At 40.5% G+C, this 26,442-nt stretch overlaps 1 protein-coding gene and 1 non-coding gene across 3 annotated transcripts; one reads left to right on the top strand and one right to left on the bottom strand.

Moving 5' to 3' along the window:
- The first annotated feature begins 3,026 nt into the window (after positions 1-3,026).
- On the top strand, positions 3,027-3,133 carry LOC131232085 (small nucleolar RNA R71). The gene has a single exon (XR_009164688.1). It is a non-coding gene; the product is annotated as a small nucleolar RNA R71 (small nucleolar RNA).
- Positions 3,134-20,949: 17,816 nt separating this feature from the next.
- Positions 20,950-23,251, bottom strand: LOC131230956 (lysophospholipid acyltransferase LPEAT2-like). 2 transcript variants are annotated; one of them, XM_058226978.1, is made up of 3 exons: positions 22,543-23,251; positions 21,564-21,803; positions 20,950-21,485 (listed from the first exon to the last, which is right to left on the bottom strand). In XM_058226978.1, exons 1-3 carry the CDS (start codon positions 22,603-22,605, stop codon positions 21,324-21,326), a joined length of 465 nt encoding a protein of 154 aa, XP_058082961.1. In that variant the 5' UTR covers positions 22,606-23,251; the 3' UTR covers positions 20,950-21,323. The 2 variants fall into 2 exon arrangements, with proteins under 2 accessions (XP_058082961.1, XP_058082960.1); XM_058226977.1 differs by lacking the exon at positions 22,543-23,251 and having other exon boundaries at positions 21,564-22,398.
- Positions 23,252-26,442: the final 3,191 nt, after the last annotated feature.

The raw sequence follows: 26,442 nt of genomic DNA on the forward strand, positions 1-26,442 counted from the left end.
TAGTTAGATGCGTCATGCATAAGTTCAAAAGAAAGGCTCCAGTCGGGTGGCTGCATAATAGGTGCAGTAGTTAACATACCCTTAAGCTTAGTGAAAGCTTCTTGACATTGCTCAGTCCACTTGTATGATGCATCCTTTTGAAGTAGATTACATAGAGGACGAGAGAGGAGACTAAAGTCCTTTATGAATCATCTGTAAAACCTGACATATCCTGAGAAGGATCGGATGTCTCGTATGTTCTTGGGTGGAGGTAGGTTAGAGATAAGATCAATTTTTGCCTTATCTACCTCGATTCCTTTAGACGAAATGATATGTTCAAGGACATTTTCCTTACGAATCATGAAATGACACTTCTCCCAATTGAGTACCAAATTCTTTTCTTCACATTTTTTCAGCACACATTTAAGATTCTTTAAGCAATCGCTGAAAGATAGACCGAAGATAGAGAAGTCATCCATGAAGACCTCTAGATATTGCCGCACCATATCAGAAAAAATACTCATCATGTATCATTGAAAAGTGGTAGGGGCATTACATAGTCCGAATGACATCCTTCGATAAGCAAAGGTGCCAAAGGGACAAGTGAATGTGGTCTTTTCCTGATCTTCAGGGGCTATCTCTATCTGGTTGTAGCCCGAATACCCGTCAAGGAAACAATAGTACCAGTGACTGGCTAGCCTTTCTAAGATTTGATCAATAAAGGGCAAAGGAAATGGTCATTCCTTGTGACGGTATTCAACTTCCTGTAGTCAATGCACATTCTCTAACTAGTAGTAACTCTAGTTGGCACGAGTTAATTGTTGGCATTGGCTACAATGGTGACTCCAGACTTTTTGAACCACCTGAGTTGGACTCACCCATTAACTATCAGATATAGGGTATATGATACCCACATCCAATAGTTTAAGAACTTCGGCCTTAACCACTTCTTTCATGTTTTGATTTAGTTTACGTTGTGATTTCCATGAGGTCTTCGAATTATCCTCTAGATAAATGCGGTAAGTATAAATCAAAGGGTCAATTCCCTTGAGGTCCACAATTATCCATCCAAGGGCTCCCTTATGCTCAATGAGAGTAGATATGAGCATACTCTCTTATTCTTACTCAAGGTGGGAAGAAATCACCATTAGTATGTCTCATCTTGACCTAAATAGACATATTTCAAATCAGAAGACAAATGTTTTAGGTCAAGCTTCAATGCCTTGAGGTTAGACGGCAGAAGCACTTCACCAGTTTGGGGCAACTCTTCAAATTCTGGCCTCCATCGGTTAACTTCAAGTACCGGCATAGTATCAAGCATGACACCCATCTCCCTAATCATGTCATCATCAAAATCATGGGAGTGGGCCAGGCACGTCTTTAGAGGATTAAAGGATAAGGTCAAAGGTGTTCTATCTTTCACGAAAGAGTCAATCATGTTATTGTCTTGGAAATCGTCATCATCCTCTAATCGTTTACCTGTATTGAAAAAGATATTTAGCTCCGATGTCATATTCCCCAAAGACATACTCATGACTCTATTCCTACAATTAATGATTGCATTTGAAGTGGCAAGAAATCGGCGACCAAGAATAACAGGAATCTGAATGCTCATGTTACTGATGGGTTTCGTATCTAGGATGATAAAATGTATAGGGTAGTAAAATCTGTCAACATAGACCAACACATCCTCAATTATCCCTCTCGGTACACGAATTGAGCGATCGGCAAGTTGTAGTGTGGTTAGGGTAGATTTTAATTCACCAAAACCTAATTGTTTGTAGACCGAGTAGGGAATCAGATTTACGCTTGCTCATAAGTCAAGAAGTGCGTACTCAATTCGGTAGTTCCTAATTATGCAAGGTATGATTGGGCTACGGGTATCTTTAAATTTCTGTGGCACATCTTACTTTAGGATGACACTCACTTTCTCAGTTTAGAAGATTTTCTTTTGAATATTTTACCGTCTTTTGGTTGTACACAAGTCTTTCAGAAATTTGACATATGAAGGTATTTATTTAACCGCATCTAGTAGAGGAATATTGACCTTCACTTATTTCAACACCTCTAAAATGTCTTGAGAGTTAGATAAAGGTTTTGGTGCAACCAACTATTGGGAAAATGGAGCAACTGGCTTGCCTTAAAGTTCTGGTTCTAGTTCTTATGGGGCATGGCTAGATCTATAATTGTTGTCCACTTTCGGGTCCTTAGGTTTTTTAGCCCTAACTGGAATGGTCTTGTCAATAGTCTTCCCACTCCTAAGAGTGGTGATAGATTTATCTTACTCCATCTGTTTCGAAGAGCTTGGGTTGTTAACTTCATATTGTGGTTTTGGATTGGGAAGAGGTTGAGCTGGAAGGCTCCCCTTTTTTCCAATCGCACTTTTAGTCTCAAGTCCTTGTATGGCCTATGTGAGGTCTTGAAAGGCTTGTACCATACCTTGATTGAAAAGCTCATGCTTTTGAAGGTGTTTTAGAACCGGGTCCTCTTCAGGTTTCTCTTGATTTGGAATTTGGTTTAAGAAACCTTGAGAGGTAGCAGTTTGTCTATTCCTTCAACTGAAGTTTCGATGATTTCTCCAACTAAGATTGTATGTATTAGAGGTGGGCCCACTGAAAAGTCTTTGGTAATTACTTACGGCATTAGATTGCTCATTCAGTACCTCTTGAAAGGCAGATATTGTCGGACAATCTTCAGTTGTGTGAATGTTACAACCACAAATACCGCAAACAATTTCCTTACCCTTATCATTCTTTAATTCCATGGCCTCGAGTTTTCTAGTGAGATAAGCCATTTTAGCATTGATATCATCGTCCTCTTTCAGGAGATACATTCCACCCCTCTCCTTGGATTGAGTTGGCTTAGACATGGTGCTTGGTTTTGGGGTGATGTCCCATGATTGTGTGTTTTCAACAAGCTTATCAAAGTAATCCCACACCTCATCGACACTTTTATTCATAAACTCCCCATTATACATTGTCTCGACTAATTGGCGCATGAGAGATGTTAGTCCATCAAAGAAAAAGTTCGTGATGCGCCATATTTCAAAACCATGTTGTGGGCATGAACTGAAAAGATCCTTGAACCACTCCCAGCATTGGAAAAATGTTTCATCTTCCCTTTGGGTGAAGTTCATAATCGACTTTCTAAGGGTGTTCGTCTTATGGTATAGGAAAAATTTCTTTATGAACTCCCTTGTCATGTCATTCCATCTACCAATAGATCGAGGACGTAGTGAATGTAACCACATCTTAGCTTTCTCTTTCAAAGAAAAGGGAAAGAGTTTCAACCTGACCATGTCGTCAGACACGTTAGGAAAATATATAGTGGCTATGATCTCATAAATCTCTTTTAGGTGTAAATATGGATTTTCTGACTCAAGCCCATGGAAATTTGGAAGGAGTTGGATCACCCATAGCTTGATATCCATATGTCCCGTATTTTCTAGAAAAACCCTGCATGAGGGCATGCTCACCCCCACCGGTTGTAAATAATCTCTTAAAGTACGAGGCAGGGGTGCTTGATGCACCTTATTTTCATCCTGGACTTTCCCAACCCGAGGTTGAGGTTGTCCTTCTGGTTGATTGGTCAGTTGATTTACAGTTATAACCTCAATTAACTTTGGAGATCTTAAGTGGTGTTTAATCCTGCGATGGATAGTTAACCCCTCAACCAATCCTCCTTCACTCAAAAGACGTCGAGTGTTGTTATGGACCCACTTGGGCATGAAACACTCTCAGCCCTCAATCTCAGATTCTAACCTAAACATAAAAAGGAAGAAAGGAAATAGAAATCTAGAATTAGAAAGAGAGAGGGAATTAGAAAGAAGTTACCAATTTAGAAGTTCCTATGTTAGGTCCTGCAAAATAAAACAAAACAAGTCAGTTTCTAAAATAAGAATTCTAAAATAAGAAAGTTCCTAAAAATAAAAATAGAAAGTAAACTAGTTTCTAAAAAGGAAAGTTTTTAAAAAACAAACCTTAATCTAAAAATAGAAAGAAAAAATTAAAAAGAGATTACAGAATTAGAAGTTTCTATATTACGATTCTACAAAATAGGAAAGTTAGGTTAGTTTCTAAAAATCAAACAAAAAAACCTAATCCTAAAATTAGAAAGTATAAAAACCTAATCTTAAACTAATATCAAAACTAGCTAATTTCAGAAAAACACAACCGTCAATCCTCGGCAACGGCGTAAAAACTTGTTCACAACCCCAAGTGTAGGGTCGCGTTGTAGTAATAATCTCGGTAAGACCGAGGTCGAATCCATAGGGACTGAACCTTACACGTATTCTGAAAATAACCAGAACTAGAACTAGAAGAAGATGTAATCTAAATCAGGAAAATGTAGGAGAATAATGGTGAATTATTTAACTAAAACTTGTAAAATTCAAAGGTGGGAAACTAGGGTTTTCAAGGATCCACTTGTAGAGATCAGGGAGATCTATGCTTGATTCAAGATCATAACTGGAATCAGAGTCCTATCTTCATCCAGTTGGAAGATAATTCATTAAAATTCAATTCTGAACTTCCTTTAATCCAGTTCTCAAGAGATGAGAAGTATGAGAACTAGAATTGATTCCATCACAAAACCATGCCCATGAGACAAAGCAAACAATAGAATTTAACTAATCCACAACCAATCTAAGAGAATTGTGAGAGTTAGGGAGAATTCCATTATCCAACCATGCCCAGGGGATGATAGTGAATTACTGGGTTCCCGAGTTCACAATCCCTATAATGAAGAGAACATACTCACAGCTATTGTAGATCTATTGTAATGTAAGTCACAACAAACCATTAAAAACTAAAAGTATTTCTCATAATCAAACTAGAATCAAAGTGAGTTCAACTTAACATAAATCAAAACCATAAAAAAAAACACCTTATCATGCTACAAGCTTCACCTCTTAGCCCTAGCTAAGTGGTTTAGCCAACCATTGGCATGCTTAACTAAATTCTCTTAAAAGAAACATATGAAAACAATGAAAGGAAAAGAAGAGGAAACTCCTTTTACTGGCCGTCTCTCTCTCTCTCTCTCTCTCTCTCTCTCTCTCTCTCTCTCTTCTCTTGCTCATTCGCGGCTCCACGGCTGCTTGATGATCCCCTCGCATCCCTTTCTCTCTCTATTTTATAGGCTGGAGTAGGTCGGTTGGCTTGGAGACAGTCAGTGAAGAGCTTACTCACTTTTGCACTTTATGCAGCTAAACCGCAAGAATGAGTTGCGTTTGGATTGGTTTTCGGGGCAGGGATCATCCACGCCGTCCATTCTTACTCCATGGGAAGGGTCGGTACCACCTTTTGCAGCTTTTGGACGGTCCGGATCATGGATCCGAACCTGACCGTGATCGCACAACGGCCCACGTTGGCCGGCAGCATCTAGACGCACGTCCTTGTGCATGTACCTATGCTGATATGCTCGGTGGGCCCATGATCAACATCAAAAGAGAAATCCACTCCGTCCATTGGATTTTTGGCGGAATTTCAGACGGAGATGGGTGGTTTTGGATTGTTGTTGACGCGGCCCACTGAATCTTAGCTTCTACCGTCCATCCTGCGTTTGAACATACTCCTCTTGTGTGTGAGTGCATGGATGCATGTGGACTTCATAGGTTTTGTTGGCCCCACCTTCCGGACACATTGGACAGTTCGAATCGGTCATCCGAATGAAGGAGGTGGGCCACCATGCATCACAGCGGGACCCTGTCCGCTCGCTGCATGCGTAATGGAGAAGGGAGTCGGGTCAGCGCACGCTGACCGACTCCCATGATTCGGTGCACTGTGAGTGCACTTGTACGCTGCGTGGGCACACCACTCAAGGTGGGGTCCACGGTGATGTTTTGAGGAATTTACTCCGTTCATCCGTTCTTCCATCCAATTTAAGGGGTGAGCCCAAGTTTAAAGCATATCCAGAGATCAGGTGGGCCCCAAATTGGTGATTTTGTCACTGATCTTTTCATTGGGCCACTTCCACTAAGATCCAATGGTTGAAATTTTACATATACAGTTACTTTATGATCCTCAATCTGAATATAAAGTTTCATGCCAAACGGATGGTGGGAACCCTGTGATCTTGCATTCAGGACGATTCTCAGGCTTCTTTATCTTCAATCACTTGATTTTCTCGAATCTTTCACTTGTGAATTCTTCAATCTTGGTCTCCTAAGATCCGTCCCTTGCCTTGGTGAATTTTGAGCATTAAATCTATGCTTTTAGTACCTTTTTAGTCCAAGCTCTTAAATTCACTTTGCAACACAAACATGATTAAAATAGAATGTTAAGCATTATAATATTCATAAAATCAAGTAATAACCAGAGTCTAATATGCAATATTTGACCCTCAACACTCTCTACATGTGTGGGAGAGCTCACCTACCAAAACTGGAAGGCTGGCTTTGTACAAGAGGCCCACAAGATGATGCTTACCACGTGGCTCGATCTATACTTTGGCCAGCTACTCATCCTTATGCAACTGGTTCCTTTAGAAATTCCAAGCATGTGCAAAAGTCAAATGCTCCAATAACCCCTCCCTTGTGCCAAAATTACATCATATGCCATCAAATCCAACACTTAAGAACTTGCCACGTGGTAATCTTAAATCTCAGCCATCCAACATTCTTTAACCTCAAACTTGGCTAGAATTGTAAGAAAACCAGGCTTGTGAGCTATAAATCCCCCCTCACTTCACATTTCAAAGCATCCTCTCTCATTTTCAAAGCCTTTAACCATCCCTAACAAGTGGTTAATCCTTAGTCTAGTCACTCCATCCCTCCACCAAGGAGATGAAAGAGCTATAGGAAAGAGTTCATCCTAGGTCTAGTTTAGCCCAACCTAATCTAGAGCCACCTGAGCCATCCAAATCTCAATCCAAGACACTCAATCCAATCATTGCATCACTACCGTTCATCTAACCGTTCAACTTTTAATCATCTTCATCTTAGCATTAGTATTGTGCAACATTCATTCCCTTATCAACCCTATTGCTTACTAAGTTTATCAATTCTGTATAATATTGCATCTTGCGCCTGGTCGATATTAACGTATGCTCTGTGGCTTGCCAACTAAGTCAGATCCTGTGCATCGGAATTTTGGACCGATTGGTCATTTTGCTTTGGCAAGTGAAGGGATTAGGTTGGATTTCTCTAGCACGAACCAAAGCTTGTCATAAGCTTTGCACTTAACATGATACTCCGCACACATTTGCTTCATTTGTGCACGAGAACTGATCCTTATCCCTCAAGAATAAGGATCTTGTGAAGTAGAGATCATATGAAAGTACGGGCAGAGAGGGTGATTAACACATTCTCTCTTTATAATTGTGATCCCTCACCCTCAATCTCTAGTCACAAACTAACAAAATCATCCTAGGGTTGAGAATCTCTGGATCCTCTCTCCTAACGTTTCTATAGCTAGGGTCTAGCCGACTATAAAGACGAACAACTGGCTAGTGGGGACTTTGGTCAAACACAACACTTTTTCAATTACAACACGAAGCCCTTTAAAAAAGGCACCCGTGGAAACACGAGTTGATTCCGCACCCCAGGATTCAACATCCACATATGGGCAACTCACATCAAAGGTGGGCTCCACATGATGGGCAATTAATAATGGTGGGCCCCACATGATGGATGATCCACATCAAAGGTCAGCCTAATGATGATTCACCCATATCCGAGGTGGGTCCTGCATGATCGATGGATGGACCGCATTGGAGGTGGGCCCACATGATGGACGGTCTACATTAAAGTTCGGCCTAATGATGAGCCACCCATATATAAGGTGGGTCCCACATGATGGAGGACCCACATCAAAGGTGGGCCCACATGATGGACACTCCACATCAAAGGTAGGCCCCACATGATGGGTAGTGGATAATGGGATGGGCCCCACATGATGGACAATAATATTGATGGTGGGTCCAAATGATAGATTACTAACATCAAAGGTGGGCCCTACCTAGTGAAATTTGCACATTAAAGGTCAACCCCTAATATGATGAATGGCCAACAACCAAGGCGGGCCTTGCATGATGGACTACCCACATCAAAGGTGGGCCTTGCATGATGGACAACCCACATCAAAGTGGGGCACACAATGAATGATCCACATCAAAGGTTGGCCCAACATGATGGTCGATGACTATGAGGGGAACCAAACAGACTTTCAAAATAATTACTTATGATGGAGACCAAATGTGCTTTTCTACCTTTTGGATGATAAGTATGTTGTTTGCTAAACATATTTATCTGTTAATTAACTACAAACCAAGATAAGCTACATATGACATAAGTAGCTTACCTAAAGTAACTTACCATCCAAAGGCCTCCTTAAGATGCCTGGTATGGCCTAATGAAGGATCGGAGTGGCATTTGTAGAATATGACCTATATACATATGAGTTGGGTTGGCTAAAATGCCTTGAGCCGACCCTGGCCCAAAAATTGAATGGATGCCATCACGCCATGCTCAAGCCCGGCCCATGGGCCTATCTAGTGGGTCTAAGCCAGGTTAAAAGCCGGCTTAGGCTCTTTGGGCCCGGCGGAGCACTAAGCCCATTGCTGCCGGTAATGGATTCCATGTATGATAATTACATGAATAGGTCATAGATGGGAACTAAAGGCCACAGTGCCTTTGTGGACAGTTTCTAATCGCAGAGAATAATCATAGGCAGTTGATACCAGATTCAACCGAACGCGCCATATATTTTCTTGAGAGAAAACATTAATAAACCAAATTAGAAATTAATTTCCATTACAACGCTGTTTGGTTGCCACTTAAAATTGAGTTCAAAATTAAAAGTAATTATGCGTTAGAAATTATGAAAAGGATTAAAAAATAATCTTGATAACCCCATAATTTATATAACACTGCGTTTGGTTGAAATTTCATGATATTTTGCATCCAATTAGACTTATTAATCATGAAATTTCTTAATGTTTGTTGTACCCAAAAGCATACTAAACTATGATCTCTGTCCTATAATATCCTAGGACAGAGATCATGAAAGTAATTATGCGTTAGAAATTATAAAAAGGATTAAAAAATAATCTTGATAAACCCATAATTTATATAACACTGCGGTTGGTTGAAATTTCATGATATTTTGCATCCAATTAGACTTATTAATCATGAAATTCCTTAATGTTTGTTGTACCCAAAAGCATACTAAACTATGATCTCTGTCCTATAATATCCTAGGGCAAATACAAAATGAAAGAAAAGGAAATAAAAATAAAAATAAAATCCCATGAAATTCTGAGATTCAATAAGCGAATACTGACCCCACTAGGACTGATTTGGCCTGACCCTTGAGACCAAAGGCCAAAGCCTGGACCATGCCCAGCATGGGACTAGACCCAACCTGGCCCAGACCAAAAATTGCTAAATTTCCTATTTCTTGCTCAAAAGTTACTAATCTATCCATCACGAGTTGGCCACACATGTGCAAAGAAATAGATATTTCGGATGGACGAAACTAATGTTGCATTCAAGATGCATGATGCTGCCTGACCAAGGATTGAAATGGCATATTTGTAGGATAGGACAAATTTGGGCTGGATTATAAAAAGCCTAGAACCGTTGAACCGAACCTGTTTTTACAGTCCAGTTCCAATTCGACTCTAGGGTGCAAATGGTCCTGTTCCGGTTCTAGTTTTCCTGGAACCATTGGGAACGGTTCGGCTTTGGTTTCACCCAAAACCAGATCGAACCGAACTGTGTGCACCTAGGGCTGTACACGAACCGAGTTAGCTCAGTTAGCTTGCTCGACTCGACTTGAAAATGCTCGATTCAACTCAGTTCGAAATTGAGTTCGAGGCGAGTTGAGTTGATTTTGTGAGTTCGAAAAAATTTCGAACCGAGTTTGAGCTTACTCGAGCTTGACTCGACTTGGGTTAAACCCCAACTAGAATCGAACTCGGTAGTTCAGTGACTCGGTTACTTTGATATTGATGTTGCTTACCAAGTGTTTGATGAAATGACTCAATGAAGTGTCAGTTGGTGGCAAGGAAAGTATGTATACGAAACGAATATATTTTTTCTTGATTTTGATCTTGCCTACAAGATGTTTAATGAAATACTTATAAACCGCTATTGCTATTTTACATACAGTAAGAAATTAAAAGTGCACTTCATATGTTTGTGAAAATGCTACAAAGGCTTGAACTCGGCTTAAACTGGCCCGACCGGCTGATCGAACCGAGCCGAGCTGGTTGCTCAAGGACCGAGCCAAGTCGAGTTCTAGCTGGGGTCAACTAGTGGCCGAGCCGAGTCGAGCTGTGCCAAGCTCGACTCGAAGCTAATAGGTCCAACCGGGTCCAAAGTCAAGTCGGTCTTGTTGGGTCCGGCCGGTCGCCATTCCCATTTCCACCCTTAAAATTGAGATTGTTAGTCCAAAGGCACCTTTTTTTTTTTTGGGGGGGGGGGGGGGGGGGTTTGGTTTTTAGTACACACCCATGTCAGTACACACACTCATTGTTAGCCACCCCCGCTAGGGATCGATACCAAGACCTGGGTTAGTTTGTTATTTACAATTTCAGCCTCCATAAGATCCATTTTTACGGAGCACATCTCATGTACAATGACCCTCCTGAAAGACAATAGTTTTGCTGGTCCACATGGGCACACTACACAGGTACCTTCACACGCAACGCCCATGACAATGTGACAATTTTTTGGGACACCTGACCAATGACTGAGATTGTCACCATCATGAAAATTACCACAAAAGCAGGCTATTCCAATCAGCAGGTGGGCCACCCTTATTCAAAAACATAAATACTCTTGTGGCCCGCCTACCTGCCTTAATCTTACATATAGAAAACATGATGGTGAAGGCCATTTTATTCACCAATCAGATGTGGGCCCCACCATGATGTATATGTTTCATCCATGCTGTTCATCTATTTTTCTAGATCATTTTATGGTACCAGATCAAAATTGAGGTATATACCAATCTAAAGTGGATCACATTAAAGGAAAGAGTGTTGAATGAACGTCAACTATTAAAAACTTTTTGGGCCATAAAAGTTTTGGATCAAGCTCATCTTTGTTTTTTCCCTTCATCAGGGTCTGTATGACCTAATCAACAGATTGGATGTCAAATAAACAGTACGGTGTGCCTTAGGAGAATTTTAATGGTGGATATCCAATCGCTATTATTTTCCCGTGGTGTGGTCCACCTGAGATTTATATCCCTATCATTCCTGGGATCAAGCCCTGAAATGATCCGTAAAAATGGATGAAACACATACATCATGGTGGGCCCACGGAGCACCGACCGTCAGCCACCGGGCTGGTGGCTGGGGGAGCAGCCATCCTGGTTGGCACGTGTGTTGGATGTGATAGCGCGTGTTGGGTAGCTAACCTCTGAAAATGATATAAGAGATAAGAGATTGTAACTCAACAACTGAAAATAGAAATTACTAGTAATAGTATACTTAAAAATTAAGAAGAAGATGAAGAAGAAGGAGAAGAAATTAGCATTAGTAATACTCTTTACTCAAATCTCACAAGGCACGCTCAGGAAATTAGTCAGAGGTGAAAATCTAAGCCACTTATCAATTGGGTCCACCGACCTGGCTGGTGTGTTGACGTCACCGAGAGCTCCACCGTGAGGTATACTTGAAATCGGATTGCGTACCGAGTTACTCAGTAGCTCTTATCATACTGAGTAAACTCAGTTGGGCCCACCTCGAATGCATGTGGTTTATCCATGCCATCCATTCGTTTTTCCATATCATTTTATGGGTTCAACCCAAAATTGATGCATATACAAAGCTCAAGTGGACCATACCACTGAAAAAAGTGGAAGTATTGATTTCAATCGTTGAAAACTTTCTAAGGCCCCTAGTGATGTTTAATTGTCATCCAACATGTTTATAAAAACAGAATGACATGGATGAAGGGAAAACACAAATATCAGCTTGATCTAAAACTTCTGTTGTCCCCAAGAACTTTTCAATGGTAAATGTTTAATTCACACTATTTCCTGTGGTGTGGTCCATTTGAGGTTTGGATAACTCTAATTTTAGATTAAGACCCTAAAATTATGTATTAAAAGAGATGGACGGAGTGGATACAATGCATGAATAACACTGGGCCGACTGAGTTTACTCAGTACGCCTTCCGTACTGAGTTACTCAATACGCAAAACGCTTCCGTTATACTTGGATCCCCCCTCTAATTGTTCGTACATTTTGGGGCTCCAGAAGCTGACGTGCTCTTATTGGAGCGCCACGTGAGCACCAGCAAAGTTCGTGGTGTGTGGTACACCAGCGAATCCGCCTCTCATTTAAACGGAAACAGATTGGCTACTCCCTTGCTACAAGTGGTCGGTGCAATGTGGATCCATCATGATGTATGTGTCTCATCCATGCCGTCCATCCATTTTATCAGATAATTCTATGGTATAAATCCAAAACTAAGATAGATCAAAATCTCAAGTGAGCCACGTATTGTTGATTGAACTCTCACCATTAAAAACTTCTCGGGACTACAAAAGTTTTGGATCAAGCTGATATTTGTTCTTGGCCTTTATCCAAGTCTGTATGACCTAATTGTTGGATGTTGAATAAACATTATGGTGGGTCCTAGGATGTTTTTAATGATAAACGGTCAATCACTAATGTTTTCCCATGGTGTGGTCACCTTAGATTTTGATCTGCTTCATTTACCGGATAAGTCATTAAAATGATGTGTTGAAATGATGGACGGTGTGAATAAAACACATGGATCATATGGTCGAGCCCAGGTAGCATCGACTACTGTCCACCTGACCAGTGGCAGCGTCACTAGCCAGACCGCGTCAACAGTTCGCACAGCTCCGAAGCTCTAGAACGTCAGCGCTTGCATGCAAAACCGGATCGACTACTCAATTGCCAATAGCTAATGACCGGTGGTCGATGCTACGTGGCACCCAATATGATGTATATATTTTATACGTGCCATTCATCTATTTTTCTAGATCATATTATGATATAAAACAAAAAATGTGATATACTTCAATCTCAAGTGGACCACATTATAGGAAACAGTATTGACTGAACTTAGACCATTAAAAACTTTTTGGGGGTCATAAAAGTTTTGGATCAAGTTGATCTTTGTTTTTTCCCTTCATCCAGGTCTGTATGGCCTAATCAACGGATTGGATGTCAAATAAAAAGCACAATGGTCTTAGGAGGATTTTAATGGTGGATATCCAATCACTATTTATTTTCCTGTGGTGTGGTCCACCTGAGATTTATATCCCTCTAATTTTTTGGATGAAGCTCTAAAATGATATGTAAAAATGGATGAATGGAATGGATGAAACAAATACATCATGGTGGGCCCCACATAGCACCGACCAAAAGGGGGAGAAGGGAAGCGGATTGGCTGGTGTACCACACACCAGGTATGTGTTGGAAGACAGATTTGTTCGAACAAAGGTGATCAAAGTTACATGGCCCCACAATGATGTCTTTATTATATCCATATTGTTCATCCATTTTTCGAAATCATTTTAAATTATTATCCAAAAAATAAATCATACCTAAAAATCAAATGGATCACACCACAAATAGCTGTGGAGATAATAATTTTCATCGTTAAAAATTTCGTAGACCCACCATTACATTTATTTTCCATCCTATCTGTTCATAAGGTCACAAGGACCTGGATTAGAGGATTTTTTTCCCTCATATTGATCCAAAACATTTGTGAACCCTAAAAGGGTTTCAATGGTACATTCAATCCCCTACTATTTGTTATAGTGTGGTCCACTTGCTTGTTATATCTGTCTTATTTTTCATCTCAAGCCTTACGACGAGTTCTCAAAATGGATAGACAGTTTGGATATAACATAGACCTCATGATGGGACTTACAGAACTTGCTAATGCTCAATACACTAGCAATATAGCTGATGTGTAGTACATCAGCCAATCCGCTCCCAAGAGTAGCCAATCCGATGGAAGCAGATTGGCGGGGGTACCTCCCACCAGCTGTATTGCTACTGTAATTACATTAGCAAGTTTAGTGAGTCTAACAATGAAATATGTGTCATGCTATACCCAAACTATCCATACATTTGGTAAGCTCATATTAAGGCTTTATATGAAAAATAAGATAGATTTGACTATCAAGTAGACCACACATTGAACGTCTACCATTGAAACCCTTTTTGGGGTCACAGAAGTTTTAGAGTAGTATGAAATTTTTTTTCCTCTTGATTTAGGTCTTTGTAACCTTATGATTAGATTGGATGGAAAATAAACATTATGGTGGGCCCTACAAATTATTCAACGGTGAAAATTAATATCTCTACTGCCATCTGTGTATGGTCTAGATGATCTTTGGATATGATTTATTTTTCAAATAATGCTCTAAAATGATTTCTAAAATTAGATGAACAATATAGATATAATAAATACTTCACCATGGGGTGCATGTAACTTTGATCTCCTTTGAACCATTAGTACAACTTGGAGTTCGAGGAGCGTGGATGCAGATTTTCTGCAAAAGCCTTTAACAGTAAGCTTCGTAACCAAAGCTCAAGTGATCCTTGCTAAAAGAAAATATAGTTAGGAAAGTTTTTACTGTTGAAACCTTCTTGGGCTCAATAATGATGTTTAGGTGTCATCCAAATGTCATTGCTATTAGGATGAATTGAAAACAAAAATATCAGCATGAATCAAAACTTCCGTGACCCCATGAATATTTTATCCGTAGACATTTAATCATTCATGTTTTAGGCTCACTTGAACTTTGGATATGGTTCATTTTTGGCCACATGTCATAAAACGTTTTAGACGGAGAGGATTTTTCGCAAACATCACAATGGGCCCCACCTGGGTTCCAGTGCAGGGACTTCCTGCGAGAGGCTTTCGCAGGAAATCCGCGTACCCAGCCAATCCGCTTCCAATCCGATACCTTTTACACACACCAGCCAGGTGGGTGGTGTGGTACTGGTACACCAGCCAATCCGCTTCCAGTCTGGGGTATTGTTTTGGTAAATTAGCCACCATTCACAATCAATCGAATCATGCAGGCCCAGCTGTTACAAATTGTAAATTGCGATCCTACCACACAATCTCTTAGCCGAGCATTTTTATAATGCCTCAAAGGAACTAACAAATGGTCCATCTTCAACATCATTGAATCCACTGTATAACAAATGCAACAGCCTGATTTACAGGCCAGGGCATATAAATAGTGGACCACAGCAGATGAAAGAACCGGATTCCTCACACATGTGTACTACATTGGCACGTGAGGTGACAGTCATACTTTTGGGAGCACACTTGCCATTCCTCCCCAGTCCACCAAGAAAAGGTCATACGCACGTTAGTGGGGCACGCGGCAAGGATGCTGGATGGGGCCCACCGAGATGTTTCTGAGAAATCAACTCTGTCCATCCGTCTTTTTAGATCATTTTAGTATCTATTACAAAAATTGAGGTGTATCCAGTACTCAAGTGGGCCACACGAGAGGAAGCAGTGGGAATTTAGTGAGCACCGTTGGAGCATTCTTATGGCCGTAAAAGTTTTGTATCAGGCTATCTTTTTACTGTTTTCACTTCATCCCATTTCTAATGACCTTATAAACGGTTTGGATAGAACATAAACATCAAGGTGGTGCCTAGGAAGATTTCAACGGTAGGAATTTCTTTCCTAAAATTTCACTCTCGTTTGGTCCACTTGAGTGTTGGATACACCTAAATTTTGGTCCTATGTATTAAAATGACCTAAAATAACGGATGAATGGGGTGGATTTCTCGTAAACATCTCGTTGGGCCCCAGGCAGCATCCTTGCGCAGGAACTTCCTGCGAAGGGCTTTTCCAGGAAATCCGCATCCGTTATTGGGTGCCAGTTGCAAAGAGTTCACGAAAAAGCGAGGCAGTGTGTAGTCTCCCTCGGAGTCTTTTACGCAAAAAAAACAAGAAATCCTTGCAAGTCCAATCTTGTTGCTATCCTAGGCTTAGCTAATTGTTAGGCTTATTTATTTTTCAATACGAGAGATGGTGATAATACACAGGGTATACAAGTTGTACACTTGGTCGGTTGACCGGTCTATCCTTTCTCAACTTGGGTGGGACATAAGCTAGAGACGCGTCCCTTCAGACGGTCCTAATTTTCCCATTGATGGGCATTTTTCAAAGGCAGCAATTAGGCGTTTCTTGGGTAACATCAAACTTTTGGTGAGGCATGAACGTTGTCCCATTTCATTGCCCGTTAACCCTCGGGGTCAAGCCATAAAAGGATATGTAAAAATGGATGAACGGAATGAATGAAAAACATACATCATTATGGCCCCACGGAGCACCGACCACCAGCCACGGGGCTGGTGTCAGGGAGAGTAGCCAATCCACTCCCGTTAACTTTCAAACTATTGTCAGGTCAAGTACGTACTCGTCTCAGGATGCCGTTTGGGTACTACGGTCGCTTGTCCCAAGATCGAGACATAATGGGCCAATCCATTCTCCGTTAACTTTCAAACTATTCTCAGGTCAAGTACGTACTCGTCCCAGGATGCGGTTTGGGTACTACCGTCGCTTGTCCCAAGATCGAGACATAATGGGCCTATAAGGGGCCACCATGATGTATGTCTTTCATCCTCACCATCCATCCAAATTGCCATATCATTATTAGTCTACGATACCAAAAAATAGACAGATCCAAGGCTCTAGTGAACCATATAGTGGGGATTAAACAGGTATTTTAGGTTATGAGCCACAAAAGTTTTGGATTAAGCTGATATTTGTGTTTGTACTTGATTTAGGTCTATATAACCTTATGAAAAAGTTCGATGCAAAATAAACATAACGGTGGGCCTTTGGAAGGTTTTAATAGTGGGCATCATTAGCATGGTTTGTTACTGTGCGGTCCACTTGAGCCTTGGATCTGCCTCAATTTTGGCCTCCTAATCTAAAATGGTATGGAACAATGGATGGATTGTGTGGATAAAATCCACACATCATGGTGGACCCTCAGCGCCCTAGTATGTCCTGAGCTTAGGATAGACGGGGGTAGTACCCAATACACGACTCTACGCTCGCCAGCATCTGCCGGCCAATGAAACAGCGCCATATTAGGGCCTCACTAACTTTGATGTTACCAGGGAAACACCTAATCGGCTTCCATCTCTACTCGGCCGTAAGGGTTAAAAAGGCTTATTTTCCCTCAGTTTGGATGAGCAGGTATTTAGCCTCACAGGATCAGTAAAGTTCCGAGTCGAGTCTGCGAACATTACAAGTGGGCCACACTAAAGTGTAGAGCAGTACACAAACTGAGTTAGCTCGGTTAACACGGTTAAGCTTATTTTTTTAAATTCAAAATTAATTCAATTCAAATTGATTATATATATATATATGGGAAAAGGTACTATACGCTCGACCTTACGGAAGCACTCTATAAGGTCGAGCGCTATCAGCTTGCTTGCCGTCAGATGGAGCCATTTTGAAACCAACGGCCATCCGTTTACCACAGTAGAACCGGTCATACCGGTTTCATTGAGGGCGAGGATGTACACGGCCCTTCAAATAGAAAGTTTTACTCAGCTAAAGCCATACCCGTGCAGCCCTCTCCCTCTCTCTCTCTCTCTCTCTCTCTCTCTCTCTCTCTCTCTATAGATCCCCAAAGCAGTTACATCCCGTGCAGCATCTCTCTCCCTCAATCCCTAACACCAGCCACGTCTGCCTCCACCTGTCGCTCTCCCTCTCTCCCTCAATCCCTACTACCAGCCACGCCCGCCTCCACCTCTCTCTCCCTCATTCCCTACCACCACGCTGTGCAGACCTCAGATTGGGCGTTACAGGTAAGGCCTCTGTTTTTTTTTAATATTTTCTTTGTTTTTTTTAATATTTTCTTTGTTTTTTTTTTCCTTTGCTTTTGGTATTTTCTTTATTTTTTTCCTAACCAGCAACATTCATATGTGGGATGCACCGCATCTTCTTCATTCATTGGAAGATGTTTCTAACCATATTTAATTTTATGTCCTGCATCAAATCCACTCATCAGAAGAGCCAGACTTGTGTGAGGAAAATGGTCAGTTGAAAAATCACCAATTGTCCCAGATTGTCCCATCAGAAGGGCCTGGCTGCTGGCACTGGGCAATGTTCACATTGAGTCCCACCTGGTAATGGCCCGGATCTCCTACACGTTTGCAACACAAGCTGTTGCTGCAGTTGCTTCTTGGGTCTAAATTCTCATGAGTGGAATCATATGATCCTACACCGACGCCCTGAACAATTTATTGGGCTTTTGAATCTCAACAATTTGCGCTCGTGGTTCTCTAATCCAGACCATTGGTGTTTTTCGTCCTACTGTTTATTGACATGCCACCAAAATGTCGCAGATTGGAATGTCAAAGTCACCGAACTTGGGCCTTTACTCAATTAAATGGAGTCAGTTGCTGTATCTCTCTTTTCAACCATCTATTTGCTGGCAGCAAATGGAAACTCCTCTTTGGACAAGAGCTATCAAAACATAAAACTAGACCAGGACCATTTCACAAATTTCCACATGAATTGGACAGATCGTTTAGGTAGGTTAGATGAGGTCAATATTCCTTGGAATGTTGTTCACATGGGATGAACAAGATCTATTCTCTTTGAAATCACTCGGGGTAGGTTTTGGTTTGCTCAACAGGGCCTAGGTATCGATTCCACCAATGTTGTTTGTTGGACAGCATTGTCATAGAGATTCTAATGTATGATCATCGTCTTGCAAGCATGCATTTCATTCATATGCAGTCAGCCGAAAGAATGATTACTTTTTAAGTGAAGATTATGATTTTCAGTGTTGGATTGGTAACATTGTGCAAGTAGCATTTGAGGAACATAAACATATTGTTTTTGTTGGTTTTTTTTTTTTTTTTGAAATGGATATTTATGTTCTCAAATAGTTGAATTGTGTTTAGTGTCTTAATGGCCAGATTGGAAATTTTGATGGAATCTAGAGTTTCAACAACATCTTAGTAATTCCTCTTGGTATGATGTTAAGTTCTATTACTATTGTTGTTATTGTTTTGTTTTTAATTGAAATAGAATAGTTATTTGCTATAAAAATGGATTTCTTTTGTGTGTGTGTGTGTGTGTGTGTGTGTGTGTGTGTTTTTCTTTATGCTTGAAATGATTAACTGGTACCTTGATTTTTTGGCACTCATATCTTTTCATATCAGGTTAGAAAATGTGATGGAATCTAGCTTCTGGCTGTCAAATGAGGTTGTATTTTTCATTGTTATATTATTATTATTATTATCTATTATTATTATTATTTATTGGTGTTTTTATACTGTATTGGAGGTCCCTGAAGTGTGGAAAACATCTCTACCGTACACATGCCACTTCTTCATTGTGATCAGGGCAGTTTACTTGGCGGGCTACCACGTGGATGGACCATAAATCAGAAAACAATAAGATTTATTTGTTGTAGGTATAAGGTAACTAATCTGCAGCTTGCAACTCTGTCTAGAATTGCAGCCTATGGCCTGATTCACAAAACAAGAAAAGGCAAAAGCCCCATAGGACTCGAACTTAAATTGACCTCATTTCATACTATTTAACACTATTTAAGATTCCAAAAAAGTATGAATATTAAGTATTTTTTTTTCCAGGCCTATTTGGATTAGTACCTTGGATTTTCCATTCTAAATTCTAACTTCATGAATCTGGTCTTCTGCTGCAGGTTTCGAGGAAGAAACTATAGAACTTGGTTAATTAGCTTTGAGTTTTCATTTTCTTTACCATTCAAACCTGAGGACACTGACTATATCACCATCATTTGACTTGTAGAATACAAATTGACCATATTGCTTGGGACTAGGAGTGATGAAGTTTAAGTGCGGTTGATTAATAGTGGAGGTGATTCGAGTGGGAGCCATGGTCTTGAAACACAACTCAAGCTTTATGGTATAGAGGCCAAAGAACTCAAGTGGGTTTTTCTTTTTTCTTTTTTCATTTTTCCCCCCTTTCTTTCTTGGAGGCTCTGAAATAGCATTTGGTTGTTTTTTTTCTTTGAATTTGGCTCTCCAATGCTAGGAAACGGTAACTTTCATTTTGGGTTTAAAAATTCCTAGGGCCTCAACTGCAAAAATTCAAAGAACATACCTGTTGGAAGGTATATCTTCAAATTATCAGTTCTTCTCTTGTAATTGATAAGAATTTTGACTTGTAGTTGACTCTATGGTTGGACTATTCCAATTATCTGATCAGTTTGATGCCGCTGGATAAATTAATCTTTTGTGCTGCTTATTGTTTTTGTAACTTATTATCCAGTCGTAATTTTGGAATGACAACGATCTATAATTTGTAGCTGAATTGGGTTTTCTTTGGAATTTTTTGTTGGAATTCTGCTTTCATTTGAAATTTTAATTTCATTGTTGCATTTTTCTTTAGTCTATTGATTGGGTTTACTTTTATCTTCATTACTTCCGTTTTCTCAATCCCTTCTTCTTTGTTTTGGCAGATTAAACAGAGAAGAAAAGAAGGAAAAGTTTTAAAAAATAAAATTAAACAGTAAGTTGTCTACTCCCTCTTTTTTGTTGTGGTTTTTTCTTTCTTCTTTTCGTGCATTATTTCTCCTTTTCTCAAGTTCATCCTTACTGTTATGCGTTTGTAAGCCATGAAGTCTTTATCTGTATTAGTTTAGATGAGTTGATCAATCAGGACATTTACCAGCAATGGTTAGAGACACCATTTTTATAAATTTAATGGGAAATAGCTACGGATAATAGCCGTAGCTTTATTTCTAGAATCTGTAGCTATTTCTAGAATCTGTAGCCATCGTTGGTTTTGGCATATTGCTACGGATTTCGTTGTACTTTTAGGTACAAATATCATCCGTACGTAGCTTGAGCATATTGCTACTGTGTATTATTCTTCAAGAATCCTCTCTCACCCATATTGAATGTAACCACAAATGTGCCATTTTTACAAGAGATGTTTGTTTCTTGCAAGGGCCAAGGAGCAGCTATAGCTCTTCATCAAAGCCGGAATCCAAAACTAGAGACAAGTGTGCTGTAATATAGAGAAAGCATTTGTATATGATGTATTTCCCTCCCTTTTTTTGGCTAATTTGTTGTAATACATGAAAATAACAGCACCTAAGCAATCATCATTTGCGTGAATTTCCAATCAGCCTTTTTTTTTTTTTTTAGTAATGTAAATAAAATAAAAATGATCAAAAGCAATAGCCTTGTTACAGTACTTTCATTTCAAGATAAGCCAAACATAGTTCATTTCATTTAATCATATTCCCATATGTTCATCATAAAACCTCTAGTTTCCCACCTATTGTAAGTCACACAGCGTTGAATTAGAAGCCAATCATCAAGCATTTCACAGGGACTTTAATATGCCCATATAATCATCATGCAATCACTAGCTTTCCACCTTCTATCAAGCCACAATGCATTGAATTAGAAGCAAAGAGCGCAACAAGCAGTGGGTTCCTTCTTAGGCAGGCCATGAAATTGTCGGAACTAACAGCACCATCATTGTCACTGTCAAACAAGTTGAATAGCTCAGATACCTGCATCCATGAACAATTGTTTCAGAACCCAAATAGGGATGGTGGAATATAAGAGCAATTGCTTCTGCGCATACTTACATTATGGTCATTCATGCTTGGCATTGCAGAATGGATAAGATCTCCTAATGGTGCACACAATAGGATCAGAGACAAGGGGGCAAAAAAGGCAAAAAGCTTGTTACAGGAAAACAACGGAGTAGATATTACCTGTTGGTTTGTGATGTAACCCTTGCCTTCGTCATCACAACCATTAATGGTTGTTATGCAAGCTTGCTGAAACAATGGCTGCTTCATTATATGGGTTGATTCGAGCAAGAACTGTGGGGTAATCAATTGGAAACAATCTCGAAATTTCATCAATGGGTCATGCTGTGAGCTTGAATCTCGATTTGGCAAGAACATTTTACTAGAAAAATGGGAGACCTAGCCTGCACGCAGAGTACCAGGTTTCCTTGAATGTGAACTGCACTCAAATTGGACATCGGCACAATGACCTGGAGAGATCATTTGGTGGGGTCCTGGTTGGGAATTCCTGCGGATGCATCCAATCAGTGTAATAGTTGGTTTTTGAGGAATGTTGGCAAAATGGTCTATGATAGTGCAAATGATCCATCATCTTGGTGGCTAGGATCTCCCAATCCATGCAATTTGCGGAAAGTGATCTATCAAAGATATCCAACCAACAAAATGGCTGAACGATGGGTGTTTTTCCATGTCCAATAGAAGTGCGGCTCATCATGTAGGCAATTTCGTCAAGATTTCCTCTTCGTGTGATACGCCTGTTGTCACAGGAACAGTTGACGAAAGCACACAAGTAATGCTGATCACAAATGATTTGATATTGTTTTCACAATAAAAGATTGTTGCCTGCAGTTCCTGTCAAGCTTCTTTGAAAACTTTACAAATGGATGTAGTCATTTGCGTGAAGCAATTTTTTTTCAAATTCTAAAAAGTTTCAAAAAATAAAAAAGACAAAAAAGTGGATTTTGTAGAACTCATTTGAGGAACCTCTACAAGAAATGACATTTATCAAATGGCACAAAATCAAGTAGATTACCTGTCTAAATGTGATGGATCCAAGTTTCTCAACATCAATGAAAGCAAAGACCCGTTTCTTCATTCTCCACTTCTCTTCTTGCCCATAATCATCAATCTGATTGTATATAGTCAACCAATAACTAGTAACTTCCAGAAAATTCTCCAGAAAATGAGTTTGGTTAACCAAAAGCTACGAAAATAAATATGAGGGCACAAAAATTACTATTTATAAATGAAGAAGAAAAAACAAAACAAAAAAAAAAAAACAATAACAACCTGTAGCTTATTCTAGTGAATAATATTGGCATATTCTACCAAAGTATCAAATAACTCCCTTCTATATAATTTAAAGAATTGAAACAAATGAGGATGCAGAAAAAATTATTTAATTGTAGAAACATATCAAATTGGAAGGATTTTTTCATATTTGAAAATTCAAAATTTGTTCCTTTTTCTTTATAACTCTAGATACTTTAGTCGAATGGTTTTATCTACACCGTCTCTACAAGTTGGTTTCCATTGTTCGAGCACCTACCAACCCCCCATGATTAAAAAAAAAAAAAAAAAAATCATCCTTTTTTAGTGTCCCAGGTGAACTATTCATCCTTGTCCACCGATCTTTTTTGGCTTATTAGAGGGGTGAACCACCAGTTGGATGGATCATATGCTAAGTTCACCTTTCACCTGCTTACTCCATGTGCATTTGGCTCTCTGGCAATGAATTTTGCAGGCTATGATCCATTTACCATCGGATCCATGGTCAGGGGTGAATCAGGCTCACATCCTACATTTGCAATGGTGATGCATGCAGGACCCCATTCCATCACCCACCCAAATTGTAGACGGATGTTTGTAGGCTCACCCACGGCAAATAGGCACCGATACTGTTGTGTCACCCAATGCCACTCAGCTGATTCCATTTCCTTTTCATTGCTTTGGTTACTGTTATCCTTCGTTTGTACGCATTCAACCTTTTCGCCTTACAATGCACCCAGCATCAAAACACAGAAAAACAGAAAAACGACACAGCCGAGTCCACTGCAACAAACATAATGTTTGAGCTAGCACACCAAGTCCACTCGCTTTGTGGACAAACCAGCACACCAATTCCAGTTAGCTTTGTGGAGATGACAAAGATTGTTCAAATACCATGCGAGTCCATTTATCGGGCACACTTGGTGAGTGAACCAGCCTAATGTAGGGGCCCTACCTGATTCGTGACAACAAGCTCAAATGGGCGCACCACATAAAGAAGGCAGAACTTCCTTTAGCTTCCACTATAGGAAAAAAGGCCAAACAGACCCACCAACAGGAAGAACATGGGCAAAAAAAAAAAAGAAAAGAAGTAGAAGAAGAAGAAGAAGAAGTTGGAAGGCCTCGAAACACCATGCAGGAAACAAAAACTGCAGGCTTTGTACAACAATTAAAATAGCTATTTCACCATCCCAACGTCCTTGCCTGGCTTGTTAAGACAGCAACCACCTAAATTCTAGATGGCTAGAGAAAGCCTATAAGCTGACATTGTGGCAAATCACCTACAGAGAGAAGTGGGTCCATAGCCAAAATTGCTTAAAAGGAGCTCTAGTGTCATCAGGACACATCATGTACAATACAAAGTGTGTGACCTTTCATGAGACATATAGATATAACTGCTATAAATAAAGGATGAAAGACATATGAATTTTAGTGATTATCACTGCCTAGTTAGTCATGTGAACATTGTAGGCATGATTAGTGCTCGCATGTAGGTCCACAATCTGATCAAACTGCATGAGTTTCAGTGCAACCCAAAATCTGATAGGCATCAAATCAGGCCAACCAGATCTTACTGGATGGTTTTAGCGCTGGGCCTTCTTATAACCCAGATAGGCTGTGGTGACCTTTTGATTGTTGGTGGCAGATTGCTGTGATAAGGAGGCCTTGATGGACCAACTGAAGTTAAAAAGTAATCATTATTTCGGCTGACTGCATATGAATGAAATGCATGCTTGCAAGACGATGGTCATACATTAGAATCTCTATGGCAATGCTGTCCAACAAACAACATTGGTGGAATCGATAACTAGGCCCTGTTGAGCAAACCAAAACCTACTCCGAGTGATTTCAAAGAGAATAGATCTTGTTCATCCCATGTGAACAACATTCCAAGGAATATTGACCTCATCTAACCTACCTAAACGATCTGTCCAATTCATGTGGAAATTTGTGAAATGGTCCTGGTCTAGTTTTATGTTTTGATAGCTCTTGTCCAAAGAGGAGTTTCCATTTGCTGCTAGCAAATAGATGGTTGAAAAGGGAGATACAGCAACTGACTCCATTCAATTGAGTAAAGGCCCAAGTTCGGTGACTTCGACATTCCAATCTGCAACATTTTGGTGGCATGTCAATAAACAGTAGGATGAAAAACACCAATGGTCTAGATTAGAGAACCATGAGCGCAAATTGTTAAGATTCAAAAGCCCAATAAATTGTTCAGGGCGTCGGTGTAGGATCATATGATTCCACTCATGAGAATTTAGACCCAAGAAACAACTGCAGCAACAGCTTGTGTTGCAAACGTGTAGGAGATCCGGGCCATTACCAGGTGGGACTCAATGTGAACATTGCCCAGTGCCAGCAGCCAGGCCCTTCTGATGGGACAATCTAGGACAATTGGTGATTTTTCAACTGACCATTTTCCTCACACAAGTCTGGCTCTTCTGATGAGTGGATTTGATGCAGGACATAAAATTAAATATAGTTAGAAACATCTTCCAATGAACGAAGAAGATGCGGTGCATCCCACATATGAATGTTCCTGGTTAGGAAAAAAATAAAGAAAATACCAAAAAACAGAGGCAAAAAAGAAGAAGAAAATATTAAAAAAAAAACAGAGGCCTTACCTGTAACGCTCAATCCGAGGTCTGCACAACGTGGTGGTAGGGAATGAGGGAGAGAGAGGTGGAGGTGGGCGTGGCTGGTAGTAGGGATTGAGGGAGAGAGGGAGAGAGACAGGTGGAGGCGGACGTGGCTGGTGTTAGGGATTGAGGAAGAGAGTTGCTGCACGGGATGTAGCTGCTTTGGGGATCCAGAGAGAGAGAGAGAGAGAGAGAGAGAGAGAGAGAGAGAGAGAGAGAGAGAGGGCTGCACGGGTATGGCTTCAGCTGAGTAAAACTTTCTATTTGAAGGGCCGTGTACATCCTCGCCCACAATGAAACCGGTATGACCGGTTCTACTGCGGTAAACGGATGGCTGTTGGTTTCAAAATGGCTCCATCCGACGGCAAGCAAGCTGACAGCGCTCGACCTTACAGAGTGCTTCCGTAAGGTCGAGCGTATAGTACCATTTCCCTATATATATATATAATTGTTGAGGACAAAATCTGGGCCACCCTTCGCTCAATGTGGCGGACATTCGATGAACCCTGGTCCTGCACAAAAGGGTGAGCAAAGGAGACCTTGGCTAAGCCGGGGGACCCTCCGATGCCTAAGTCAGGTTAGGGAATCTAGGTCTAAGTCGTATGTAGAGAGAGGATGCGAGATCTTACGTACCTATGATAATAGGGTCCCCTGGTATTTATACTTGTGGGTAGAAAGGACCGCGCCCGTTAATCTCGGCAGATTTATTCAATCACGCGGATACTGTAATCGTGAAGATATTATTCGTAATCTTTGAGCCGTGTGACTTATCGTGTCTTAAGGGCGCATATCCTTGGACGAGATCTTCGGTCACGTTTGCATTTAGGTTAGTCTTTAGGCTCGGCACAAGGAGTGTCCTCACCCGGGCTCGGCCTCAACCTGTCCAGACCCGAGGCCGAGTACTAGTATTTAGAGTGTCAGCCTAGGCTTGACTTTGTCTTGTCTAAGCCTGAGACCGAGCAGTCGGAGTTTAATGTCGGAATGCTCGGGGTCGGAGTTCATGGGATGTCATCCTCAGACGG

This window comes from Magnolia sinica, chromosome 17 (assembly GCF_029962835.1).
Source record: "Magnolia sinica isolate HGM2019 chromosome 17, MsV1, whole genome shotgun sequence".
Taxonomy (NCBI): Eukaryota; Viridiplantae; Streptophyta; class Magnoliopsida; order Magnoliales; family Magnoliaceae; genus Magnolia; species Magnolia sinica.